This window comes from Anabas testudineus, chromosome 11, assembly GCF_900324465.2.
Source record: "Anabas testudineus chromosome 11, fAnaTes1.2, whole genome shotgun sequence".
NCBI classification, from domain to species: domain Eukaryota; kingdom Metazoa; phylum Chordata; class Actinopteri; order Anabantiformes; family Anabantidae; genus Anabas; species Anabas testudineus.
In genome coordinates this window covers 9111961-9134256 of record NC_046620.1, presented here as the reverse complement: position 1 = coordinate 9134256, position 22296 = coordinate 9111961, and the positions used below count along the sequence as shown (strand labels likewise).

The 22296-nt window shown below is 38.9% G+C and overlaps 4 protein-coding genes across 6 annotated transcripts; 3 read left to right on the top strand and 1 right to left on the bottom strand.

Annotated features, from left to right (window-relative positions):
• Nucleotides 1-1869: 1869 nt before the first annotated feature.
• On the top strand, nucleotides 1870-5667 carry mrpl9 (mitochondrial ribosomal protein L9). The gene is made up of 7 exons (XM_026347367.1): nucleotides 1870-2125; nucleotides 2664-2823; nucleotides 2902-3026; nucleotides 3118-3171; nucleotides 3297-3398; nucleotides 3541-3624; nucleotides 3866-5667. The coding sequence occupies exons 1-7, from the start codon at nucleotides 2045-2047 to the stop codon at nucleotides 4187-4189; spliced, it is 930 nt and encodes a 309-aa protein (XP_026203152.1). The 5' UTR covers nucleotides 1870-2044; the 3' UTR covers nucleotides 4190-5667.
• Nucleotides 4510-13609, bottom strand: prcc (proline rich mitotic checkpoint control factor). 2 transcript variants are annotated; one of them, XM_026347366.1, is made up of 8 exons: nucleotides 12100-13609; nucleotides 9295-10310; nucleotides 9148-9195; nucleotides 8429-8908; nucleotides 7927-8019; nucleotides 7674-7820; nucleotides 7136-7201; nucleotides 4510-6181 (listed from the first exon to the last, which is right to left on the bottom strand). In XM_026347366.1, exons 2-8 carry the CDS (start codon nucleotides 9604-9606, stop codon nucleotides 6095-6097), a joined length of 1233 nt encoding a protein of 410 aa, XP_026203151.1. In that variant the 5' UTR covers nucleotides 9607-10310; nucleotides 12100-13609; the 3' UTR covers nucleotides 4510-6094. The 2 variants fall into 2 exon arrangements, with proteins under 2 accessions (XP_026203151.1, XP_026203150.1); XM_026347365.1 differs by lacking the exon at nucleotides 12100-13609 and having other exon boundaries at nucleotides 9295-10654.
• On the top strand, nucleotides 11332-17597 carry LOC113153667 (hepatoma-derived growth factor). 2 transcript variants are annotated; one of them, XM_026347369.1, is made up of 6 exons: nucleotides 11332-11827; nucleotides 13943-14019; nucleotides 14516-14654; nucleotides 14917-15075; nucleotides 15168-15353; nucleotides 15461-15803. In XM_026347369.1, the coding sequence occupies exons 1-6, from the start codon at nucleotides 11741-11743 to the stop codon at nucleotides 15461-15463; spliced, it is 651 nt and encodes a 216-aa protein (XP_026203154.1). In that variant the 5' UTR covers nucleotides 11332-11740; the 3' UTR covers nucleotides 15464-15803. The 2 variants fall into 2 exon arrangements, with proteins under 2 accessions (XP_026203154.1, XP_026203153.1); XM_026347368.1 differs by lacking the exon at nucleotides 15461-15803 and adding an exon at nucleotides 15810-17597 and having other exon boundaries at nucleotides 11334-11827.
• Nucleotides 17598-18792: 1195 nt separating this feature from the next.
• Nucleotides 18793-21295, top strand: mrpl24 (mitochondrial ribosomal protein L24). The gene is made up of 6 exons (XM_026346823.1): nucleotides 18793-18852; nucleotides 19115-19301; nucleotides 19721-19816; nucleotides 20075-20178; nucleotides 20392-20522; nucleotides 20834-21295. The coding sequence occupies exons 2-6, from the start codon at nucleotides 19119-19121 to the stop codon at nucleotides 20968-20970; spliced, it is 651 nt and encodes a 216-aa protein (XP_026202608.1). The 5' UTR covers nucleotides 18793-18852; nucleotides 19115-19118; the 3' UTR covers nucleotides 20971-21295.
• The last annotated feature ends 1001 nt before the right edge of the window (nucleotides 21296-22296 follow it).

The window sequence follows — 22296 nt, the reverse complement described above, 5'->3', positions numbered from 1 at the left end:
GGTTCACCTGGTAGAAGACAGGGAAACCAGTATCTATGCAGATGCTGCCTTTCAGTTGATGACTGTGTCTCCTCTGTCTCACTTAAATGAATCGGATGACAATCGGATCGACACTGAAACTGTCACCAAAGATAATGGTGGCATCAAAGATCAAGAAGACCCCAGGACTGACTCAGCAAAACCACCTGCTGACGGTTCTCAAGATGAAAACAATGAGTGTGACCATGACAAATTGGACCTGTCAGACATTGTGATTTCAGTTGGTATTGACCATGGAGATGCTGAAACATCCACTAGTGCAGAATCCAGGCTTGAAGAATCCACTGATCTAATGCCACACACCATTTACTTTAATGATGAGGACACTGATCCAGAATCCCCTCACTCTGGACATAGAGAACCATCCACAGACATGTCCAGCAAAGAAAACTCAGAAAGACCTTCAGCAGCAACTGACCTTCAAGATGGACTCAGAAACACTGCTCCTCTTAGTGAAGAAGAGTCCAGCATCGCTGCTACCTCCAGTAAAGACGACACAAACACTGATTGTTGGTCAATCAGCAACAACACGTGTGACCACAGAGCTTCAGTGGACGTAGACCCAACTGATGGAGAGGCACCCTCTATTTCAAAAGATGGAGTTTCATCTGCCACCACACCCACTGATGATGTCAACACTGACCCCGAAGACGTAGAAATGAACACAGGCCCTGAAGGAGCCGATATCAACAGTGGCCCTGAAAGAGTCCAGAAGAAGACTTTATTCAGAAGAACCTGTAAATTCTTCAGCAGAGTGAGGAAAAGAGCTCTTTCCATGTTTGTATGTGGAAAGATCGAGTCTGACAACTAGAACAGACTCATTTTTAACTCATTTTAGCCAAACACCCTGTAGGGGTCTGGTTAAAATGAATTTCATTATTAACCATCTATTAGAAAGAACAAATGGTTAATAATGAACCCCACGTCCCTCCTCTTAACCATATGTCTCTTCATCCTTTGTACATATGGTTAGGAGGAGGCGTGTAATGGGCAGCACAGTGGTATACTGACAGAACTCCTGCCTCACAGTAAACAGGTCCAGGGTCCAAATCCAGCAGCTGGGCCTTTTCTGTGTGGAGTTTCCATTTTGCCACTGTGTTTGCGTGGGTTTACTCCAGGCACTCTGGTTTCCTCCCACAAAATATCTATATAAATAAACATTTTTTTATTTTTTTACGTTTGTTTTCAGTGGTTTTCCATATTAGGAATGATCAAATACTTGTGTAGAATGAATTTTAAATACCAGTTATCATTTTATTGTCCAGATCCACAATTCATGAAGTCCACAAGGTGCCTTAAGTACACATTATGCAGACTTCCAGAGATTATACGAGGGTCATTCAATAAATAAGGTGAATTTTTCGGTATAAGGACTTTTAATACAGATAGAAGCTTACTGTTTTTTATTTTGTCATTTTTCACATGGAGAGTTTTCGCGATTAACAAACCAAGAAGCATGCTCCAGGATTGAACAGCGGTAAGTTATCAAGTCTTTGGTTGCTGAAGGGTGCAAACCCTTTGAAATTCATAGGAGAAGGTCAACTGTGTATGGTGCCACATGTTTCAGCCAAAGAAATGTCTACAAGTGGGCTAAATTGTTTAAAGAAGGACGGAGCAGTGTTGAGGATGAAGGCAGACAGAAGTGAGTCCTCCTGAGGTGATTCAGTCTGACAGAAGGGTGACAGTGGATGACATTGCAATGACTTTGAGATGTCAAAGTCTAGACTCTCATAAACTAGAGTCTAGACTTTGACATCGCTCATTCCAATGCGAGGACTTTTCATTCAGGCACCCATCGGGACTACTGCATCAGGAAGTGGGGTCCTGTTACGTCACACAAGCGACACCGATTAGCTTGGATCTCTGTAACATGCTTGCTGTAACATTAGCGAGCCAACCGGTTAATTAAGAATTAAAAACAATAACTCATTTATTCCAGTGAACGTTTGGATGTTTTAGGGGCTGGTGTGAATACAGATTAAGTTTTCCGCGGAGCTGACTAAACATGTGGAGCTCAGGCCGCCGTGTCCTTCAGGATTTGCTCAGCCAGGTTTCTGTCAGGAGTTTTTCTCTCAGTCCTGCTCAGGTCAGTGTCTCTGCACCTGATTACACCTAATTGTAGTTTGTGCATCAGGACACACATCCGTTTATATGGCCTCACAATTTCTTTATCTGTATAAGCTTTAATTTGACACACGGTGAATTTTTAGGCAGCAAAAAACAAAAAAGCAAAATAGGAATTGTCACAAAATTAATAAAATTGTTTTTTGTAGTTTTTTCTCTGTGTGTGAAAGTTTAGTTTCTGATTAGTTGGTTTTATATCGCAGTATTGGTCTTGAGCTAACGTAACAACCTTTTTATGTTTTAGTTGAATGAAAACTAAAATATTCAATTTAGCAAAATAATAATTTTATGGTCTTCAACAACAACAACAACCTTCTGTATCTTAAATTCCTTTGCACCCACTTTGCCACTTTTGTACTAAGACACCTGAAAGTATGGTCAGTATAGTTAGAAATGTACATAAGGTCCACACAATTAACTTTTCTTACATGCTTTTCACATTGACATTACAGTGGACATTTGTTTATGAGAGCTTTTCTGGGTGCTTGATGTGTCCACAGAACACTGTTGTGGTGGAGAGATGGTGGCAGGTCCCCTTATCTAAAGTAGGCAGTCCTCCGAGGCTTCACCCACGGAGACACAGAATCTACAAACTGATTGAAGACACCAAACACCAACCCCAAGAGAAGATGGAGCTCATCCTGACTCAGACAGTATCAAGTGGGTGTCTCCAGTGCTCTTTAGTGATCATGTCAACCTTGAATTGAGTGTACATTATAAAGGTGTTTGTTCTGGCAGAGCTTGGTGGGCGTGGAGACACCGTGGTGGTGAAAAAGTCTTTTGGACGAAATAAGCTGCTGGCCAAAGGCCTCGCTGTGTATCCATCACCGGAGAATAAGCAAATGTTTAATGAGGAGTTAAGGGTGAGCACTGCATTTTAATAGTATAATTTATTTCTAACATATCAGACAGCAACATAAAGACATTGATTATTGTAACTTATTTTACCCACAGCTGTTACGTGAGGGAAAACCAGAGGAAAGAATCCAAACCCGCACTGGACAATTGGTGAGTTTACTAAAGATATCTAATAGGTATTTAATTTCTCATAGACAGTTAATTACAGGTACTAAGAATAAAATAAACAACAATTTGTTAGTCTTGTTACCAAATGTTTTCTGGTGTTTTAACAGACGGTGGAGTTCCTTAAACGCTCCAAGTTGCAGATAAACAAAATGCCCACAGATGAATTCCAGCTCAACAAAGAAGTTGTCTGTAGACAGTTTCTCAAGAAGGTAAACGTGCAGCCAAGTCTTCTTAGACATGTTATGTCCTCTGTGTCTCTGTATAACGTTACACAGTCTAAAAACTGCCTGTTTGATATTAAGTGCTACTGCTGAACATTTCATTGACTTAAGTAAAACTTCTACTCCTTAGCTGGGAGTTGTTGTACCACCTGATGTATTGAGTCTTCCTTTTGAGCCAATTAAGGATGACGGCGAATACTGGTGTGAAGTTAAGGTAAGAAATGTTCTAAATGTTAGAAGTGACATTTTATTAGTTGGTAGAAACTGATTCTGAACAACCTCTAAAAGATTGAAGAGGTTTTATATATGGGTGCCGCACGTTGCACAGAAATATGCAGATTTGATGGCCATTGTGCAAAAACTTTTCAAATGCTCACCTGAGAGAAGCAGATCGGTTGATACACCAAAAAGCAAGCTGCTAATTTTTCACATTTCACATCACATTTTTTTTCCAGGTTAATGGAATAGACACAGTTCGCATCCCTTTGTCACTGCTGCCGTATGAAGACCCATCTGCACGTTATCAACGGCAGCTGAAAGAAAAAAGGCGGGAGCAGGCAGCTGAAGTTGCTTCACAGGCTGCTGACGAGGAGAAAGCTGTCATGATGGCAGATTCTGATGCAGCAGTGGAGGCTGAGAGTGTTAAAGACACTGTGACTCCTGTTAGTGATGATTCAGCCTCAGCAGGAGCTGCTGCTACTGAGGAAACAGCAGCAGCAAAGACACAGACAACACAAGACACAACAGCACCACCAAGTGACAGCCCCCCCAAAAATTAAAGAACATTAAATGATACACAACTACATTGAACTGCGTTTACCTATAATATACATTATACATACATAAAGCTGTCAGTGTAATTTTTACTGTCCTGTCATTTAAATCTGCTTAAAATTTTGTTATTTGTGGACATGACATTTAAATAATAATCTAGCCGTGTGCAAGAATATTTCTACCTGTGGTAGAAAAGGAAATGCAGAGTGATGTTGGAGACCTATAGTATTTTACATTTGGATAAAATACTTTTTTACCATATGTAATACCTGCATCACTGTGATTTAATTTCCAAGTCTACCTAGTTATTTTCAAAAGCATGGAGTCAGGAAAGGAAAAGATTTATTCATCAGTTTTAACTGCACAACATGCATAACAAAAATATAAGGTAAAACAAAAAAGGTTCCCAGGGCTGCCTAAGTAATTTGCCAGATTTGTTTAACCGGCAAACCTTTTTCCTGAAGCACGCTGTGTGTATGTGACTGAAACATTAAACCTATAGAAGGTTGGTTTTGTCTTAAGGAACACCAGAAATTCACAAAAGTACTCGGCTTAAGCTGTTCCTAGGATATGTGAGGATATTTATTAATCTACTTGCTTGTTTGTCATCCGAATGTTTGGATGCAGCCAAAATCCTTGGACTGCTCGTCTGTTTAAGATGTTTATCTGCCAAACGTTAGATTAAGCTTCGAGACAGATCAGATTGTGCTGTGTTGGTACAGTGAGCTGCCAACAAGCCATAATTTACATATGGAGCACTTTGCAAATTATGTATGAAATAATACTGCATGTAGAGGCAGCCTAGCTCAGGAGTTCACATTGCTACTAAGAGATTAGTGATGGAGGGTTGTTTACCTATTGCTTTGTTAAAGGATAAGGAAACATGAAGGACTGAACATGTCAGTACCTCAGTACAAAGCAATCAAAAAAGGCTTTGAGCTTAATTTGCACCTTTACATCAAAGCAGGAATCTGACAGTAGTTTAAGAGCAGTTCGCCAAAACCTCAAACCTCTATAACATCCAATCAGTTGAATGAAATGCTTTGGATTCTTTAACAAAATACAGAAACTCCGCTTAAACTAAAACTCAGCTAACATTTGATGTTAATGTTAGAAAAATCTAATGGTTACTGAGCTTGATCATAGCTAAAGAACCAGCTGAAAACAAAATGCAGGTTTGGTTCTCTGGCAATGTACGTCTTCAGGACAGGTGGCAGCTATGCGCTGTCACAGCTGTTTGGAGATTCCAACATTTTAATATAGAAAGTGAAATTTCATTAAAATAAAATAAGAATAAAAATATGAATGTGTCCTTGTGAGAAACAGGTTTATTTTCCAACATCTTTATTTTTTATTACAAAAACAAATATATAAATAACGTGTTACAGCTTGTCTAATAACTTCAGTTACTATGTCGTCAACAGTAACATTTAGTTATGTTTTTTTTTTATTTGCCAGAGAACCAAACCTTTGTAGTCATTTGTCTTTTCACAAAAAAGGACTCACTCATACACATCCAAAGAAAATCTATATAAGGGTCACATTATGTCCTCTCTGCCACTAACTGGCAAAAGGTATTGTTATATGTAGGTATAGTGCCAGTTTAGAAAATAAGTGAAATTACTGTGTAAATACTACTGTCAAAAGATTTTAACAGAGTTTAACAGTTGACTGGTGTTCGGATGTAGGACTAACAACTGAGCAAAAGATCTACTGAATAGTAACAATTCAACACAAATAGAGGATGGAGGGCCACGGGAAAATCTGTATTAAGGTAAATATATATATTTTGTTGTTGTTGTTTTTTTACCCAAACCTAACTTCCTTTTGTTTGGGGAAAATCAGGTCATCTTTAATCTATTTTCTAATGCAGGCGTTTCCGCATGCCAACCAAGTCCACAGTGTGACATTTAGAAGCCATATTTGGCCTGGGTCTGCCGGCGGGTTAGCTTGTTCTCTGCCCAGTTGTTCTTCAGCTCCAGCTCCCGTTCCTTAGCCTGCAAAAAGAAGATATCAAACCTCTTCACAAGCTTTCATAAGAAGAAATCAAACCTCTTCACAAGCTTTCATAAGACCAAATGTCATGCAAATAAAGCATTGAAATAAATAGAAAAAATACTTTAATGTTTAAGAAAAACTGAATGTTTTTTTATTCCATTTTAACTGAATCTGGATCTTTTGACACTGTGGAAGTGTAATTACTATATAAGGGTCTAGATAGTTTAGACTTCTCTACAGAGAAACCTGAAGCTAAATTACACAAACAAATATTACACAAACTCTGACTTACAACCAACTCAGCTCAACAATGCAAATAATTCTTTCACCATTTGTTGTGCGATAGCAATAACTCAACAGACAATAACTCTGAAAGTTGAACAAATCTCTGGCAAAGAAGATAAATGTTTCAGCTTTGCCTTGAATAGGATCCTTGTCTTAGATCATTTCTTTCAGCTTATGTAAAGCACGGGTTTACATTAGTGAGACCTGAGGTGTAATTTGTACAGACAAGCAGGGCAGCTAGGGGCTGGATGTGTGTAGACATGTCACAGTGGGAGGGTACGAAAACTCTAACTTCCAACCTGTTCGGTCTTATCTTCAAAACCAACTTAAAAAATAATTTTCAAATTTTGCTAAGACGGTTTTAAACAGTTTAGCTATCATATATATATTCTGTTGTGTTTGGTTATGTCTCTGAATTTCTTTGAACTTGCTCCTGACTTTAACTTAACTTAATGTAGTATTTCTGGGACTGACTGCAGAATAAACAGCAGAAAACAAGTACAATTAAATAATTATTGTACAATATGTCAACTGGCCAAAAGTTCAATTTAAAATATTAAGTGTAGTGCTATAAAGGCCTTGATGCATGTCTGAACAGAAGCTAATAAAACCCTTAATATGTAGAATTTTACACAAATATAAATAATCTGAGATTCAGCAGCACTTACCTGGTGAATGAGATATGTTATCTGGTGTTTGCGCCGCTGTTGTCCTGTAGGTTGCTCTCCTTTTTTCTGCAGGAAAATGTGGGGAATGGTTACATTGGATTACATTACCAAGGTACACTGTACCTGCTTATAATTTTTTGACACCTACACATCCCAGTGCAGTCCATGCATATCAAAATATGTTGTAATTTTATATTCTTCTTGACTTGCATAAAATAATTGAACGCCGTTTAAGTTTTGAGCCCATTTTTTGTTTGCTAGAAGCCTTTCCAGTCATTTCCTTCCTCTTGTATGTTGAAACAAGAATTCTGTTTGTTGAATCAAGGCCATAAATTGTATGGCTCAAGGGTTTGGGGTTGCCAATCTGTGTAAATCACTCAGTATCACTGCTTATGATCTTCCGCTTCTCAAATTACTCAACAGATTCCTGCCGGTGAACATAAATCTGAGAGCAACATGTCAACTAGTGTTCTCAGTTCTTGGTCTTTACTGTACTTGCAGCCAGCATTCCACTACGATACTGATCTAATTAGATCACCTTGCTAAAGGACTGGCGGTTCTGCTTCTCCTCTGTCATGTTCTTGGTCATCCACTGCTGGTTGCCACTCAGTTGGTCATCCCCTTTGATCTCCAGAAACTTTACCTCCTCTTTGCCCCTATTTCTTTTCCCCTGCAGCCGCATAAACTGAGGGGAAAAAAAGGTTTATTGAGTCAAGTTTCTTTGAGTCAAATTGTTGTAGCTCCGGTTCACATTTAATCAATTGGGCAAAAGCAAGCAGCAAAAGTCTTACCGCTTCATCATCAAACATGTCAGAGTTGCCAGGCTCCTCAGCCTCTGCCAATCCGGGGTCAGGATCTTGGTAGTATGGCTCATTATAGTATCCCTGTCCAAGGAAAACCATGTTTCAGATGTAACTTTAAGTTCCACTGCATTCTCAATCGAAAAGTCTGTAGTATCTTGTTTTCTTTACACTGCCACAGTTTAACCACATATAGCAAATCTAAGTGTATAATACATTTAAGAAGCTTATAAATGTGTTATACACAGATCATGTGGGAGTCCAACAAAATATAAAGTGTATGACTTTTTTTTGGATGGGCAGTGTACATACATTGATCTTACCATTGACCTTATTAGTAGATTGTTTGCATGATAATGATAATTAAAAAAAGGAAAATGACCCTTCTCTTAAACTTTTACGTTTGTTTATATAATGTGACAATTGGAAAATGATTGGAAGAGAGTGTAATCTAAAACAAATTTTATTAATAACTTGTATAAACTATAGTTACCGGAGGAAATGCCTCTGGGCCTGTCACAGGCTGCTGGTATTGACCTCCCCAAGCACCAGCTCCCTCATGGTTCCCCCGAAAGTCGAGGGGGGCGTCTGACTGACCAGGCTCATCAGGAGATGTGAAAGGAGCAGGCTCTGTGGGGGCTCCTGGCTCAGGGTCTAAGCTTGGAACAACAGCAGGGACTGGGTAGGAGCTCTCGCCTAGAGAAAAGTAGTTCTGTGGCGATATGTCCTCCTCATTATCCTGGTCATCGGTGGCTATCTGTCTAGCCACCTGCAGTGCTGCTGACTTAGCGGCAGCTTTGATAGCAGAGGGAGATGCACTAGAACCAAGCGAACCCTGAGCCGGCGTTCCAGGCTTGGGTCCTTTGGGTTCTTGACGTTTTGTGAGTGTGTGAGGAATCAAGGGCCTGTCCCTCTCCTTCAATGTCAAGTTTTTGGGTTGTGGTAGAAGAGAGGACAAACCTGAACCTGCACCCTGAAGGAGACAAAAGATATTCATGTAAATTCAGGGAATCACTTCAGTATAACACTGTTCCAAATGAGGTAATATATTTTGAGCCTTTTTAAGGCAGTAGAAAGACTGAGGGGAATATCAGACACAATACAGGAGATGGAGGCAGCAGAGCTGAATCTTGATTAACACACATACAATATGAGGTTATTCAACTGCATAAACTAAACTGCCTCACACACATACACTATAGTTTTACTCACCTGAGACTGTACTTTCTTCTTTGCCGGTTCATCATCATCAGAATCTGACTATAGACAAAAAATCATAGACTATTAATTACAACCTGATTACATAATACATGAGCTACACTACATATGAGCACACAGCTGATCTGACTCAGTACTCACATCCCGTCTCTGGATTTGTGGTACAGTGATCTTGACAGGCTCTGTTCGCTTCTTCGGCTTAGGTAGACTAGAAAAGAACCCTCCTTTGGATGGCTGAGGATACGGGTCATCTTTTGATGTGCTGTCTCCTGCTGAAGGGTTCGCTTTTGTCTCCTTAGTTGGTCCATCGTTTCTCCGTGCTGATACAGTTTTTTTAGGTGCAGGTAGGAGCGAGAAGAGCCCTCCTGCACTTGGCTTGCTCTCCGGAGCGGCAGAAGTCGAGGTTTCTTCTGAGTCACTCTCATCACTGCTGGCATAGGCGACTAAAGACATGTTTGCTGATGTTATTAGAGACTGTTAATCTACAGTAACTCGTGGACATGGATAACCACTAACCTCGATTTGGTCTCAAGAAGCCGTACTCACACTGGCTTTCCGACGATCAAACTTCAATTAAAAGGTACTATAATGTTTTATTATTACAGCCACAATGATAATGAAATTGTCCAAGGGCCGCCGTGTTATGCAAGCACAGACGTTTGAAATAAAGTCACAAGAAAAAGCTCCTTAAATGAAGGACTGTCCCAACTTCGCTATGTTAGCTAACGTTAGCTAGGCCGCCGCAACAAACGACATCAGCTTACTAATCCTTTCCTGCTTAATCAAATTAGATTTATCTCTGAACTGTTATTGTACAAAAAGCTGCATCGGTTGTTTCCGCATTTGCTTATATTTTCACACCACAAAACGGCGATCTTAGTATGACGTTGCACCAAGAAAGAAAGCTTAGTTAGTTAGTCCCTAGACTCCATCAAAACATTCGCCTCCATCATTCATGACTGAAGTAACAACTGCGCATGTTTCTGCGCAGCCGTTTCTTCTTCTTCTTCTGCTGTTTCCTGTCAGTTGGTAAACAGCGTCACCCCAAGCGGACCGGCTGACTCCAAACATCAGTCAGATCTTATCGGTAGCCCTTAGTTAATTAGAGCCGTGACCGTGGCTGAAGCAACGCGTGGCTTGTGGTTGGTAATTTCCATCTAAAGGTAAAACCAGGAGCATTAATAAGATGTATACATCTATACATAATATATACAATATCAAAAACAAAATGTTCTATATTTGCTTCTTGGTCCCATTGGCATGGCGGCCCAGCCAGGGAAATGTGAAACACTGCTGAAACATTCAATTCATTCAATAGAATTGAATGCAGTTGATGTATTTTATAATAATTAATATACATGTTTAGTTAGTGTTACTGACTAATATAATCATAAATTAATAAAGACTTGTAGGGGTATCCCATCAATGTCCAAATCACAGAAAGGATATTGAGGAGTTAGTTTTGGGTGGTGATGGGTTCACAAAGTCATAACCTTCCGGTACAGCCAAGTGCTCTAAAACCTTCTGTATATAAAAATTAAATTTAATATTATTATTAATTAACATATGAAGTAAGATTCATTTCTTTAAAAAAAAAAAATCAAGTGATATAGCACATTAACAATCTGTATCCCTGTATGTCACATAACTCTTGATATTTTAACAAAAAGTATGTGCAAACTATACTGTTGTCATGTCTGTACATACTTTTTGCTTGTTGGTTGTTGTCAAATAACCAATAAGGGAAATATGACATGACAATGTGCAGCAATTTGAGGTCCTGGTACTGATGCAATGTAGAGACTCTCCCCAGATTGTACAGATAACTGAAGGGAATTGAGTCCCAGCAGATGTAGATACATAGCAGCTTCATACACCAGTAAAATCAAATGGATATCTTAAAAAGTTAAAGATGCATTGTGTAACATTTTCGTGGCATCTAGATGCTCTGCTGTGTGTGTGTGTGTGTGTGTGTGTGTGTGTGTTTAGCTTAAATAAACACAGACCTATAATTAAGACACGTGTAATGTTTACAACAGAGATCATTGACAGTGGCAATATGCATAATGTATTGCTGCCAAACTTAGTCCCCTTACCAAACCTACTGAATCTTAACCTACCACAGCTGTGCGATCTTTTTATACGTTTTGGTCGACAGGGGCGCAACCGTGCAACTCGATCAGGTACTGGGGGGCGCGTCTGCCAAGAGTGAAGCGCGTTTCAATTTCAAACCCAAACAGTCCGAGGGACGAGGTGATTGTGGTTTAACGTTTCACCCACACACTTACGGCGTTTGCCGTAGCTTTAGCAGAGCTGCTTGGTTCACTAGAAGACATAACTACACCACAAAGCTGTCGTTGTCACCGGCTGTGGTTAAAGTCCGCGGTATCTGCCAGAAAAAAAAAAAAAAAAAAAGTCGTCCGTCGCGTCTTCGCTCCAGTTTTCCGCGCCTGGATCATTTGGATGACATACCGACGCTCGGCTTGTTTGGCGCAGGTGCTGACTAATCCGGACACTGTACTACAGTGAACTACCGCTGTGTTTTAATTACACATATCCGACGAGGCAAGCCATTTCTGCAACAAACATGCCGAGGTCCAACAGGCAAAAGGAATACAAACCTGGGGATCTTGTGTTTGCTAAAATGAAGGGCTATCCCCACTGGCCTGCGAGGGTAAGCACCAGACATTAAATACGATAATTCCAGCTCTTGGTTTTCATTTCAGGTCATCTGGCTGCCTGCTCCTTGCACTTGTTTACCTGCGAGGCCTAACAGGAGTTAGCTACCATGAGTTAGCTAGCCTAACGTCTAGCTAGCTCGGCCGTGTTAGCTAGCGTTGCCCAGCATCCATACGCAGCTAGATAGCCCGCTGCAGACGGCTCCACATTTCTGTCGGGTGATTCATCATGTAGACGCACACCTCATTACTCTGTTCGCCAACTAACCTGAAATGTCACGCCGTGGCTGGCTGTACCGCTGCTTTTCATGTGTCGCCTTGGTCTCTCTCCGGGGGCCTGTTAAGCTAATGGTGACTTTAAGCGTTAACCGTTAAAAGGCAGATGTTTGACAAAGTAACGGTCACGTCCTGGAGAGGCTAACAGGTAGCACACGTTAAAGTTAAGCTGTCCGATAACACTGACACAAAATCATGCTACGTGCTGAATAAGTCTTTTTCCTCTTTAAGTTTTGAGACGTTTCCTCTTTATTAATTTTACATATTACTGCTTGTGTAGCCACATGTCTTGGGACTTTGTAAACATGTCTGTGCGCCCCCACTTGTTGCGACAGGTAACCGTGTTTCTATGAACGCTATCACCGCTAACATCTGCTGCTACATCCATTACGATCATATTTGGTCCCCGGCTATAAAAGAAAAAAGGTGCTAAGATAAGACCATAAAGTAATATCTATCCGGTTCACAGTAAGCTAACATTACAGTGCGTAAACATTCATCGTGGGAGAAAATGTGAGCTTTTTATTATAATAAATAAACCAAATGCTAGCTAATTCACAGCAGGGTGCACTCCGAGTTTTACCGTAATGCAAATAAAAAGGAGAGAAAGGGTGATTAACTATATAAAACAAACGCTGCATTAGAGCCACAGCTAAAACGGAAAAGTGAGGAAACCAAGTAACACGCAATCCCCAACGACAAGTGGCCTGGACCTACATTTGATAAGGAAACACTGAGTTAAAGTTTCTATGTTTGAACTTGCACAACTAAATGCTAGGACTTGATGTTTGTAGTTAAACTGCATTTTACAGTGCATCTAAATAACAGCTAATGGATCTGCCCTGTCACCCAAAATAATGACATGACTGCATATTGATCCTTTTTCTTATCAGCCAAGCCTCATGACAGCAGGGTACAGGCCCTGGCCCCACCTTTCCTGACACAGTGGCCCTATCTGGGAATGCCAAAAGGCCTCTCTGGCAGGAGATCTGGCAGAGACAAACGGACGCCATGTGTGGCCGTAATAATAGTGCTTTCCTGTTCTTCTGTGTCTTGCTGCGCTCCTTTAAAAATAAACAAATAGCAGCAGGGTGACGGAGCCAAACAATTCACTACTCGCATGTCAAATGGAAGACGGGAGCAAAAAGTGGTGTCTGCTGTCATTGGGCACATCAGCAGTTAAAATAGAGGGGGTTTTTATAGCATCCTGTAAGTCCGCATCAAGCTGTGCAATAAATTTGAAAAAAACCCTCAATTAGCATTGAACAAACTGCGCTGTGGGCCATATAAACCAATCTAGTAGTAAGTTGTTTATTCATGTAAGAGACTATGTTCAATTTTTTGATAATCAAGTAATTGATTGTCATTTATCAAGAAAAAAACAGAGCTATTTCATCTAGTCTAACCCTTGCAAACGTGAGGGTTTTCTGTGTTTCACTTTCATCATGATAAATATGGGTCTAACCAAACAAGCAGTCTTATCTTGAGCTCTCACAACTTGTAATAAGACTTTCTTCTCAATTTCACTATTTTTTTTAATTATTATTATTTATTTATTTATTTTTATTTTTTTACTGCTACTTATTTCATGATTTTTTTTTAAATCAGAAACCGTAAAACTAAATCAGTGGATTAATTGGCTCCAGACTGGATCTCAAAATTATGTGCATTATTATTTTTCATAATTTAGCACTACAAATATGAGATCTGGTGGGCCTGAGTCTTTTTTGTCTGTATCAGCATCTACTTTTGATTTGTCATTTTACTGTCTAAAGTACATAGCTTTTAAAGATTCATCAGCATCCCTTTTTTCCTGTTGTCTTCCTAATTTACAGATTGATGAGTTACCTGAAGGGGCAGTGAAATCCCCCTCCAACAAGTACCAAGTATTCTTTTTTGGTACACATGAGACGTGAGTATTACATGATAATATTGTCAGTCCTATTCCAAGTGGAGCCTAAATGATCACAGAATCCTGAACCTTTGGACACCCTTAAAAACGTCCTGTTGAAACAGTTACTGCTACAAGTTCTACATTTGTACAAATAAATTGGTTTCGTTGCTGATAACATTTCTTTTTTTAAAACAACTTGGGTCATTTTTTAGGTTTAAGTTTGTCTGTAGTTTTTTAAGTGTTATAGTCCAGATCTACATAAATGTAAAGTGGTGCTTTCTCTATTACTACATTAATATGACCTAGCTGACTACAAGTTTGTTGCCATTGGCCAAACGGTTTCAATAACTGGCCAGAATAGATCCTCAAATAAATAATAATTAATAATCCATTGATTCAATTAAATCTATGTTGATGTAGTAATAGGTCATCATCTATTCAAATGTCAGAGTAGAGAGGCATTGTACACCTGACACATTTAGAAAAATTATGAAGTAATGTTCGACCACTACAGGGCATTCCTGGGGGCCAAGGATTTGTTCCCGTACGATGAATGCAAGGAGAAGTTTGGAAAAGCAAACAAGAGGAAAGGCTTTGCTGAGGGACTCTGGGAGATTGAGAACAATCCCACCGTCACACATGAAGGCTACGAGGTGGGACGATTTTTAAGATGGAGGCCAGATGATCACTTTTCTAACAGATTCAACAAAAACTGAGAAATTGTAACCTTGTAAAAGTAGAATTAATGACAGAGCTACTGTATTGGATTGCCTTAGATTGTATATGTGTACTTACTGAAGTGACTAGTGAGTGTATGTCTTTTGTTTAGCAAGTGAAAAGGGGATTATAATACATTCTGGATCAATGTAAGAAAACCACATTTTCTTTCAGTGATATCTAAAACTCTGCTTGTAGTCATCAAAGAAGGACAATGCATCGGAAGGAGCAGGGGATACAGGTAGTTCGGAGAAGGCAGATGCTGAGGGCAGCAGTGATGAGGATGAAGGGGCCCTGGTCATCGACGAGAAGAATGAGAAGGGAGGAACTAAACGAAAAGCAGAGGAATCCACAGAGGTGAGCTGTCAGCTTTACCCAGTTCAAGTAGAGAGCATCATAGTGACCTCATCGTCGGCTGTTTCACTGTCACTTCCTCAAACATTTGGTAGGCATCTCCCAAGCGGCCGAAAGATACAGGAGTGGAAGGTGACTCTAAAGTAGACGGCAACAAGTCTAACACAGAGGCCAAGCTCAACGATGTGGCTGGACCCAAGCCAACTGCTCCCTCTTCACAGAGCGAGTCAAAACCAGAAGCCCAAGAAAATGCTCCTGGAGGCCAGCTAACAGCAGATAAGGTGAGACACTACATTATTAGTATAGTTTATCTGGAACTCATAACATTTTAGGAATGTTTTGCAGTCTTAAAAGATCATAATGGAATTTCTGCATTTGTTTTTCCCAGTAACTACATGTTTAGGGTTGTGTGGGCTTCATACAGTATTTTAGGACTGGCTACCTCGCTAACACACACACTATATGCTGACGTGTATGCAGCTTATCAGCATTAAGGCTACAAACAACCCACCATGCAGCATTCTCTGTGGCAGCTGGTGCCATTCAAAGAGGACAAAAAGGAAGAAAAAAAGCAATGATTTATGGCTTACAGTAATGTTAAATTCAGCTTAAATAATAATAAACTTACACAATGTCATGTTCCACACGTTGCATGTCAAAGGTACTTAACAAAAAGGAGAAATTGTCTATGATAATTCGATAATTCTTGTAATTGTTCTTCACGGTCTATCCTGCAGCCTGTGACAGATAGTGCTTAACATCAACTCAGAAGAAAACCAAGAACCTTTGACGCTTCTCTCTGGAATTTAAGCATCAACATGATTACCTGCAGGATGCCAGATTTCAGCTGTTTGATTAATAGGAGAATTTTAAAAATCTAAGTGTTTGTAATGAGAGACAAACAAATCCTCATTTGCCATTTTTTGGGATATCATATATCCCAGAAACAAAAAGTTTGCTAATCTGATTTGATTCAATTCAATTGAGCACTTTAAGGCTCATTTATAAATGGGATTTTGGTGTGTATATATTTTTTATTTCTAAGTGCAATTACATAATTACAAAGATTGAATGCTAGGTGTCAAAACACTTTGGAGTTTAGAGGGAATAAACACTGAATATATAGTAAATTAAGCAAGAAAATATTTAAGACACATTTCTTTTGACAAAAACTCTCTCTAAAAGGTTTTAGAATATACACATACTGGAAAAAGAACAAATCTTCACCCGTGCTCTCAACTTTAGTTAATAAATTACTGTTACTGTTTTACTTGCATTTGTCTCACCTAGCTTCTCAATCTCATCAAAATCATTTATTCAGTCATTGGATGTATACAGAGTTGCACTTTGAGAATTTATGTTTTTATCCACTGCCCCCCAATCATTGACAGGTCACTGTATGTTTTATGCAACACAGGGTGCTTTTGTGCAGTTGCTAAAGGCTTTATTGCAGATGACCAAATGATCCCACATGTGGTCTACTAGGCTTTTGAACATACTGAATATGTAAACCCCATATTAGAGAAGAACACTTTTAAGATTTAAGATGATGCGCATAATTAAAAAAGAAAGACATTCCTCAACGATATTGTTTCCAGGCTCAGTGTTGAAACTTTTCAAATCAAGGTGGAGTCATTTTGAGGGGAAAAGTAAATAGACTCCACTTATTTCTGGAGGAAATCATCTGGCAAACTCTTTCAAATAATCAACTCAATTTCATGGTATTATAATTTTATATTTAGCTCACTTTAATGCTGCCATTGCTTAATACTGGAGATGTAATTATGAACGACACTTGATTGCAGTCAGTAACTGTTAAAACCACGTATGTTTCTTCTTCAGCTTTGATACGTATTCCCAATATTAGGGCAACATGTGATCCACACAAATTGTCATTCTGAAAGAAACTGAATTGAGAAACAACCTACAGACTGAAACACCCACAAACTTTACTTTCCGACTGGTTTCCGACCCTCTTAACTGGAATATGAGTCTGTTTTTCTTCAATGGTCTTATTATTTTGGCTGTGAAACAAAGTTGTGATGTTTTAAAGATGTGTTTTGGTCAAACGTTTGTTTTGACATGTTCGTCAATATGTGGTGTTGTTAATAGGTAATTTTGGATGTTTTTTTTTTTCTTTTCTTTTCTTTTTTTTTTTTTTTCAATACTGGGCTTGCTTACCATGTTACTTGGTTTCTCTAGTCATTGTTTCTGTGTTCTGTGTTTGGCAACATGAGCGTAAAGTTTACAGAGTTCTGAACCTAAGGGAAATCACAACTCCTGATGTGATATGATGGACACTTGCTATTACTACACCACTGATTTCAAAGTACAAAATGCAGAAAACCTAGACTGCCCCACTCATTTGGAGTTAATTCCAACGGTATAATTTGGGTATAAAGTGTAATTATTGGTTTAGCTTTCTCTTTCTCTCTCTCTTGGAAGCTGCCATTCATCTTAATCTGCTGCTTAGTTTACTATTGTAGTTGCCAGTTCATTTAATAAACATGTTGATTACAAAAAAAGCGTCTGTCATGTTTCTGTCCAATAAACCAAACTTGTTTATTTTACATTATTCACACCCTCAGTCTGGAAAGTACTGAAAACAGATTGTCATCGTGTTTAGTTTGAGAACATGATTGTCCACAATTACTTTTCTCCTCATGACTCATACAGGATCTTCTTCTAAACCACAACCTTTAAACTCCACAACTATTAAAGCAAGTAGCAAGCAGGAACACCAACCAAACCTAATTAATTATTCTGAATCTCATTTCTCATTCTGACAAATCTATGAAACTAACCATGGCACCTTTTTTGTTTGTGTGCACTTGTCATAAATAATTTGCTCCCAAGAGAGCCTTGCAGCACAGTTTGAGTCTTGGCTGTGTTGACTGAACTAGATTTGATCTTATGTAACGTGCCCTGATAGATTTAGATTTGTCACGGGGTTTGGTTGACTTCTTTACATGCATTGGATGGAGACACAATGTTTAAATCAGTGCTCATTTAACCTTTTGTCTGCTGGACTAAAGCTTTTTGTTTTAGTGTGCTCTCTGTGGCAGCTGCTTCATCTGATTCACAGATTAATGACCATGTATGTGCTTACATGTTCAATTGCAGGTTTTCCGAAACTGTAGTCTCTTGTGTTATACGAATGCTAAAAATATCTCCCAGCCTACTTGTCACAGTTACAGTATTGCTTGCAATACAAGTGCCATGGTTTCTCCCATCATAAAATAAGGGGCCTATTTCAACCAAGCCAGACTTTATACATGTACTGACGTGATTGATATAAAGATGATGCAGTGTATGTGGATAAGAATATTAAAGAAAAAAAGTAATGGTCCTTTGCAAGTGGTCCTTACTCTTGTCAAATAAAAAAAAAATAATTGAAAACTTCCACTACCAGGGTATTTCCATTTTACTTTAACCTTTACACTACCACTGTACAATACAGAGTGAAAGATTGTACTTTTGCAGATTAAAAATATATAATCAACTAATTAATAATGGGCAATAGATAAAATCTGCTCTAAGTAATTTTTATTTCAAGGTGGATGCTACTTTTGCAGCTCTTCTATCCTACTTCCTTTTTTTGTTGTTGTTTCCAATTGTTGTTCAATCTTAATCTGCACTAGTTGTTTTTGGAAGCCTTACAATTTGACAACTACGCATGCGCACACCCCTGTGTGACCCTCCCGCCCGGTAGGTGGCGCTGCCTGTTGTTGACCGTGTCGGTTTAACTGCTGCTGCATGTGACATTGAAGTCAAGAGAGGGTAGGATGTTTCTGCATGTCATTCAAACTGTTTTCTTTTATACCAGTCTGAGGATTTATTAGAAAAGCTATGTAGCAATGCCTATTCAATCATAAAATGGTGGTGTTTGTTTAGCCGCTGTAGCCCAACGGCAGTAAAAGCTAGCTAACTTATTCCGCAAGCTAGTCTTAGCCTAGCCCGGACAGAGTAGTGTTGTCGGTGGAGACGGGAACATTTAGAGCCAGCGTTAACTTACAAGTCCTGATTCATTTTGTCCCTGCAGCACAATGAGGCTGACCACTCTGCTGTCGATGGCAGCAAGGGTTGTTGTGCCTAAACATTACCGATATGGCACCAACAGACCCTGGACTGATGCTGCTAAGAGGCAAAATCCTCCGGGGAAGAGGAGGAGAAAGGTGTTTGTGGAGCCGATCGCACTTGAAGACTGGTCTGTGTTCAGAGGTGACAAGGTAAGAATCTAAAGTCACTGGATTAACGTTTTATGTCCGTGAGGAAGTCAAGGACACTCATCTACACGTCTTGAAAAGATAATGTCAGGATTTCTTTAATACACACATAATAATGAACTGTATGACTGTATGTTTGTCATGCTGCAGAATAAACTTGTGTTCTTACTAGATAATGGATGTGAATGCAAAGATTTAAAGTACCAAACTTTTGCACAGTAGTAATATAAAGAACATTGTGATAGTCATAAAGTCTTGAAATATAAATATGTCTTGTCTTTTGTGACTTCCCTTGGTGAAGGTTTTATTTGTCAGCTATAGATAATGCTTTCAAATTTCTCAAACTCAAATGGATGTCTGTGAAATACTTAAAATAGTTGTTTTTACAGCATAGACTAAAATGTTTTACATGTATTTCTCAGGTTGAGATTCTCACTGGGAAGGACAAGGGGAAGCAAGGAACGGTGATCCAAGTCTTCAGACACAGAAACTGGCTTATCCTGGAGGGACTGAACACAGTAAGCAAAAGTGTTTCTATCAGGGAAGACAGGACAGACATCTTAAACTTTGTATATTTTTAGATTAGTTCTAAAAATTCAGTTCTAGCAGTGTCGCACATTGTATTTATTTTCTAGCTCCACCAGATGGAGCCAGACCCAGCCACTTTCCTAGGACTTGGCAGATCTTGTGCTGACATAATGCACCATAAAAAGCCATGTGGCCAGACAGTTTGGTTTTCCAGGTGAAGAACAGTGAGCTATTGTTTTCTGTCTCAGCATCACAGGTATATAGGAAAATCTGAGGATTACCGTGGGACCTACATTGCCAGTGAGGCTCCCATCCTGGTCCGCGATGTTGCCCTTATTGACCCTTCAGACAGGTACAGTTGTCTGAATCACAATTTTTATTTGAAGAGTTGGTATGAATGTGTGCATGTACATAGCCTGGTCAGGACCTTTACAACACCTTAACCACTGTTTAGCAGCCAAAATGTCTTTTAATTAGATGGTCTTAAATGATTGTTATCTCAAGCTTTACTATAGCTCCAGTGGTAAATGCACCTGATTATGACATATTGATATTAATATTTCAGGAAGCCCACTGAAGTAGAGTGGAAGTTCACAGAGGAGGGTGAGAGAGTGCGAGTATCTATGAGGACAGGTCGAATTATCCCAAAACCTGTTGTAGAGCGACGGGATGGCATCGTGCCTGAGCAATGGAAAGGTGAGGGTGCCTTTGTTTTGGATGGAGGGCTGTTCTTCTCAGTATCCAAAGTTTATGCAGTTTATTCCATGTGTAGTTCACAGCTGTCCCATAAAAGTTTTTGTACTTTTCCACCTTGAATTCCAAAAATAAGATTCAGAGTTATGGAGTATATAGTGCTGTTACAAATATCTGATATTAAAAATCTTTAAAAAACAGTTGTGCTGTACTACATTTTGGAATTTTTGCAATACTTTTGTTTCTGGACATGTTTTTGCTTCACTATGTGTTTAATCTTTATATATGACTGCTTTTTTATTTTGTCTTCAAAGATGGTCCCAAAGACACCAGTCCTGAAAACACTCTTGAAAAGACCTATGTACCATCTCTGAAAACACTGGAGGAAGAGGTCATGGAGAAACTGGGTATTCAGGAGAATAGAAGACACAAAAGGTCCTACTGGTACTGATCAGTGAGATCAGAGACACTTGGGCTGCCCATTTGGGCTTTACACTTTCACAGGGACCCTGAACATACAGTACCTTGGTTTGGTGTTGAATGACATATCAAAAATATGTCAGGGTGACACGAAAATGGCTTTTGAACTGTAAACTAATGGTAAAACATACAAATAGCTTTGTGCTTAGAGGTGAAGCGAATAACACAGACAAATCTGATAACAGATGTGCAACTTACAGTTAATGTTTCCTGAATCATTCTTCATTTGCCGTAGTATGTGAATTTGTATTGTTTCTTTTTAATATTATGAATAAATGTCACACGTAAACCAGTAACATTTAATGGTTTGTATTTAACTCTATAAATGAGATAGTTTTTCACACAGTATGATACAGTTTGAATAGTTCACAAGCAAGGAAGCCATACAAATACAACCTAACCACCAAATTTGGTCACAACCACATGCAAATGGTTGACTGGTATACATTGAGCAGGTATAAATTATCTATGGCTTCTGAAAACATAATTTCAACTAAGGGCAGTGTAAAATACATTAGCAAGAAAAAGTATGCGAACATATTGTAATTTTATTGTTTTTGCACTGATTTGTCATAAAATGTGATCTGATCTTCATCTAAGACAAGAGCAAGAGCAGAACACAAAAAAATCTGATTGATGAGTATTCGTTGTGCTCTTGGGGTCATTTTGACTTGTAGTAGCCACAGTTCCAAAATGTCTCCATTTGTAGATTGTTTACTAAACTGTAGACCACTGAATTTCTAAAGTCTTTTATTGAACATACTCTGAAAGCTCCTTTTGGTGAGGCATGGCTCACATGAGGGTATTATTTTTATGCAGAGCAAACTCAAAAAGTTAGTGGTTTTTGTCAGTTCAGCTCTAGCCCACACCTCCGAACTAATTCTCTTCTTGGTATGCTAACACCTGACCTGTTCACATATTTTTTCTCACTAGCATTATGACGTTGTCATAGTTGTTTTCAATAAAGACATGAAAGATCAGAATCTTTTTGTTATTACTTTAGGCACATTATATTTGTTGATACTCTAGACTTAGATAAAGATCAGATAAAGTTATATGACAAATTAATGCAGAAAACCATGAAATTTTAAAAGGATCACATACTATTTCTTGACACTCTGTTTGTAATTAAAGGCAGCATTGGGGGAACAGCAGTAAATTTATGTTGACACTTACACACAATGTTATGCAAGTTAATACAGAACAGTAGTTTCTGTTCCTGAGAGAATAAATTACTTGCGGTTTAGTGCTGTAAGATACTTGATACACACTGTCTGCTATGGAAAAGTTATATTAT

Excerpts from the sequence above, each read along its gene's own strand:
- mrpl9 (XM_026347367.1), top strand. The coding sequence starts at position 2,045 with ATGTGGAGCTCAGGCCGCCGTGTCCTTCAGGATTTGCTCAGCCAGGTT. Across the intron at positions 2,126-2,663 it reads TTTCTCTCAGTCCTGCTCAG|AACACTGTTGTGGTGGAGAG; the intron begins GTCAGTGTCTCT and ends ATGTGTCCACAG. Across the intron at positions 3,625-3,865 it reads AATACTGGTGTGAAGTTAAG|GTTAATGGAATAGACACAGT; the intron begins GTAAGAAATGTT and ends TTTTTTTTCCAG.
- mrpl24 (XM_026346823.1), top strand. The coding sequence starts at position 19,119 with ATGAGGCTGACCACTCTGCTGTCGATGGCAGCAAGGGTTGTTGTGCCT. Across the intron at positions 20,179-20,391 it reads CTTATTGACCCTTCAGACAG|GAAGCCCACTGAAGTAGAGT; the intron begins GTACAGTTGTCT and ends TTAATATTTCAG. Across the intron at positions 20,523-20,833 it reads CGTGCCTGAGCAATGGAAAG|ATGGTCCCAAAGACACCAGT; the intron begins GTGAGGGTGCCT and ends TTGTCTTCAAAG.
- prcc (XM_026347366.1), bottom strand. The coding sequence starts at position 9,606 with ATGTCTTTAGTCGCCTATGCCAGCAGTGATGAGAGTGACTCAGAAGAA. Across the intron at positions 8,909-9,147 it reads AGAAGAAAGTACAGTCTCAG|GGTGCAGGTTCAGGTTTGTC; the intron begins GTGAGTAAAACT and ends TGTCTCCTTCAG. Across the intron at positions 7,821-7,926 it reads ACATGTTTGATGATGAAGCG|TTTATGCGGCTGCAGGGGAA; the intron begins GTAAGACTTTTG and ends TTTTCCCCTCAG.
- LOC113153667 (XM_026347368.1), top strand. The coding sequence starts at position 11,741 with ATGCCGAGGTCCAACAGGCAAAAGGAATACAAACCTGGGGATCTTGTG. Across the intron at positions 15,076-15,167 it reads AAGCAGAGGAATCCACAGAG|GCATCTCCCAAGCGGCCGAA; the intron begins GTGAGCTGTCAG and ends AACATTTGGTAG. Across the intron at positions 15,354-15,809 it reads GCCAGCTAACAGCAGATAAG|CCTGTGACAGATAGTGCTTA; the intron begins GTGAGACACTAC and ends TCTATCCTGCAG.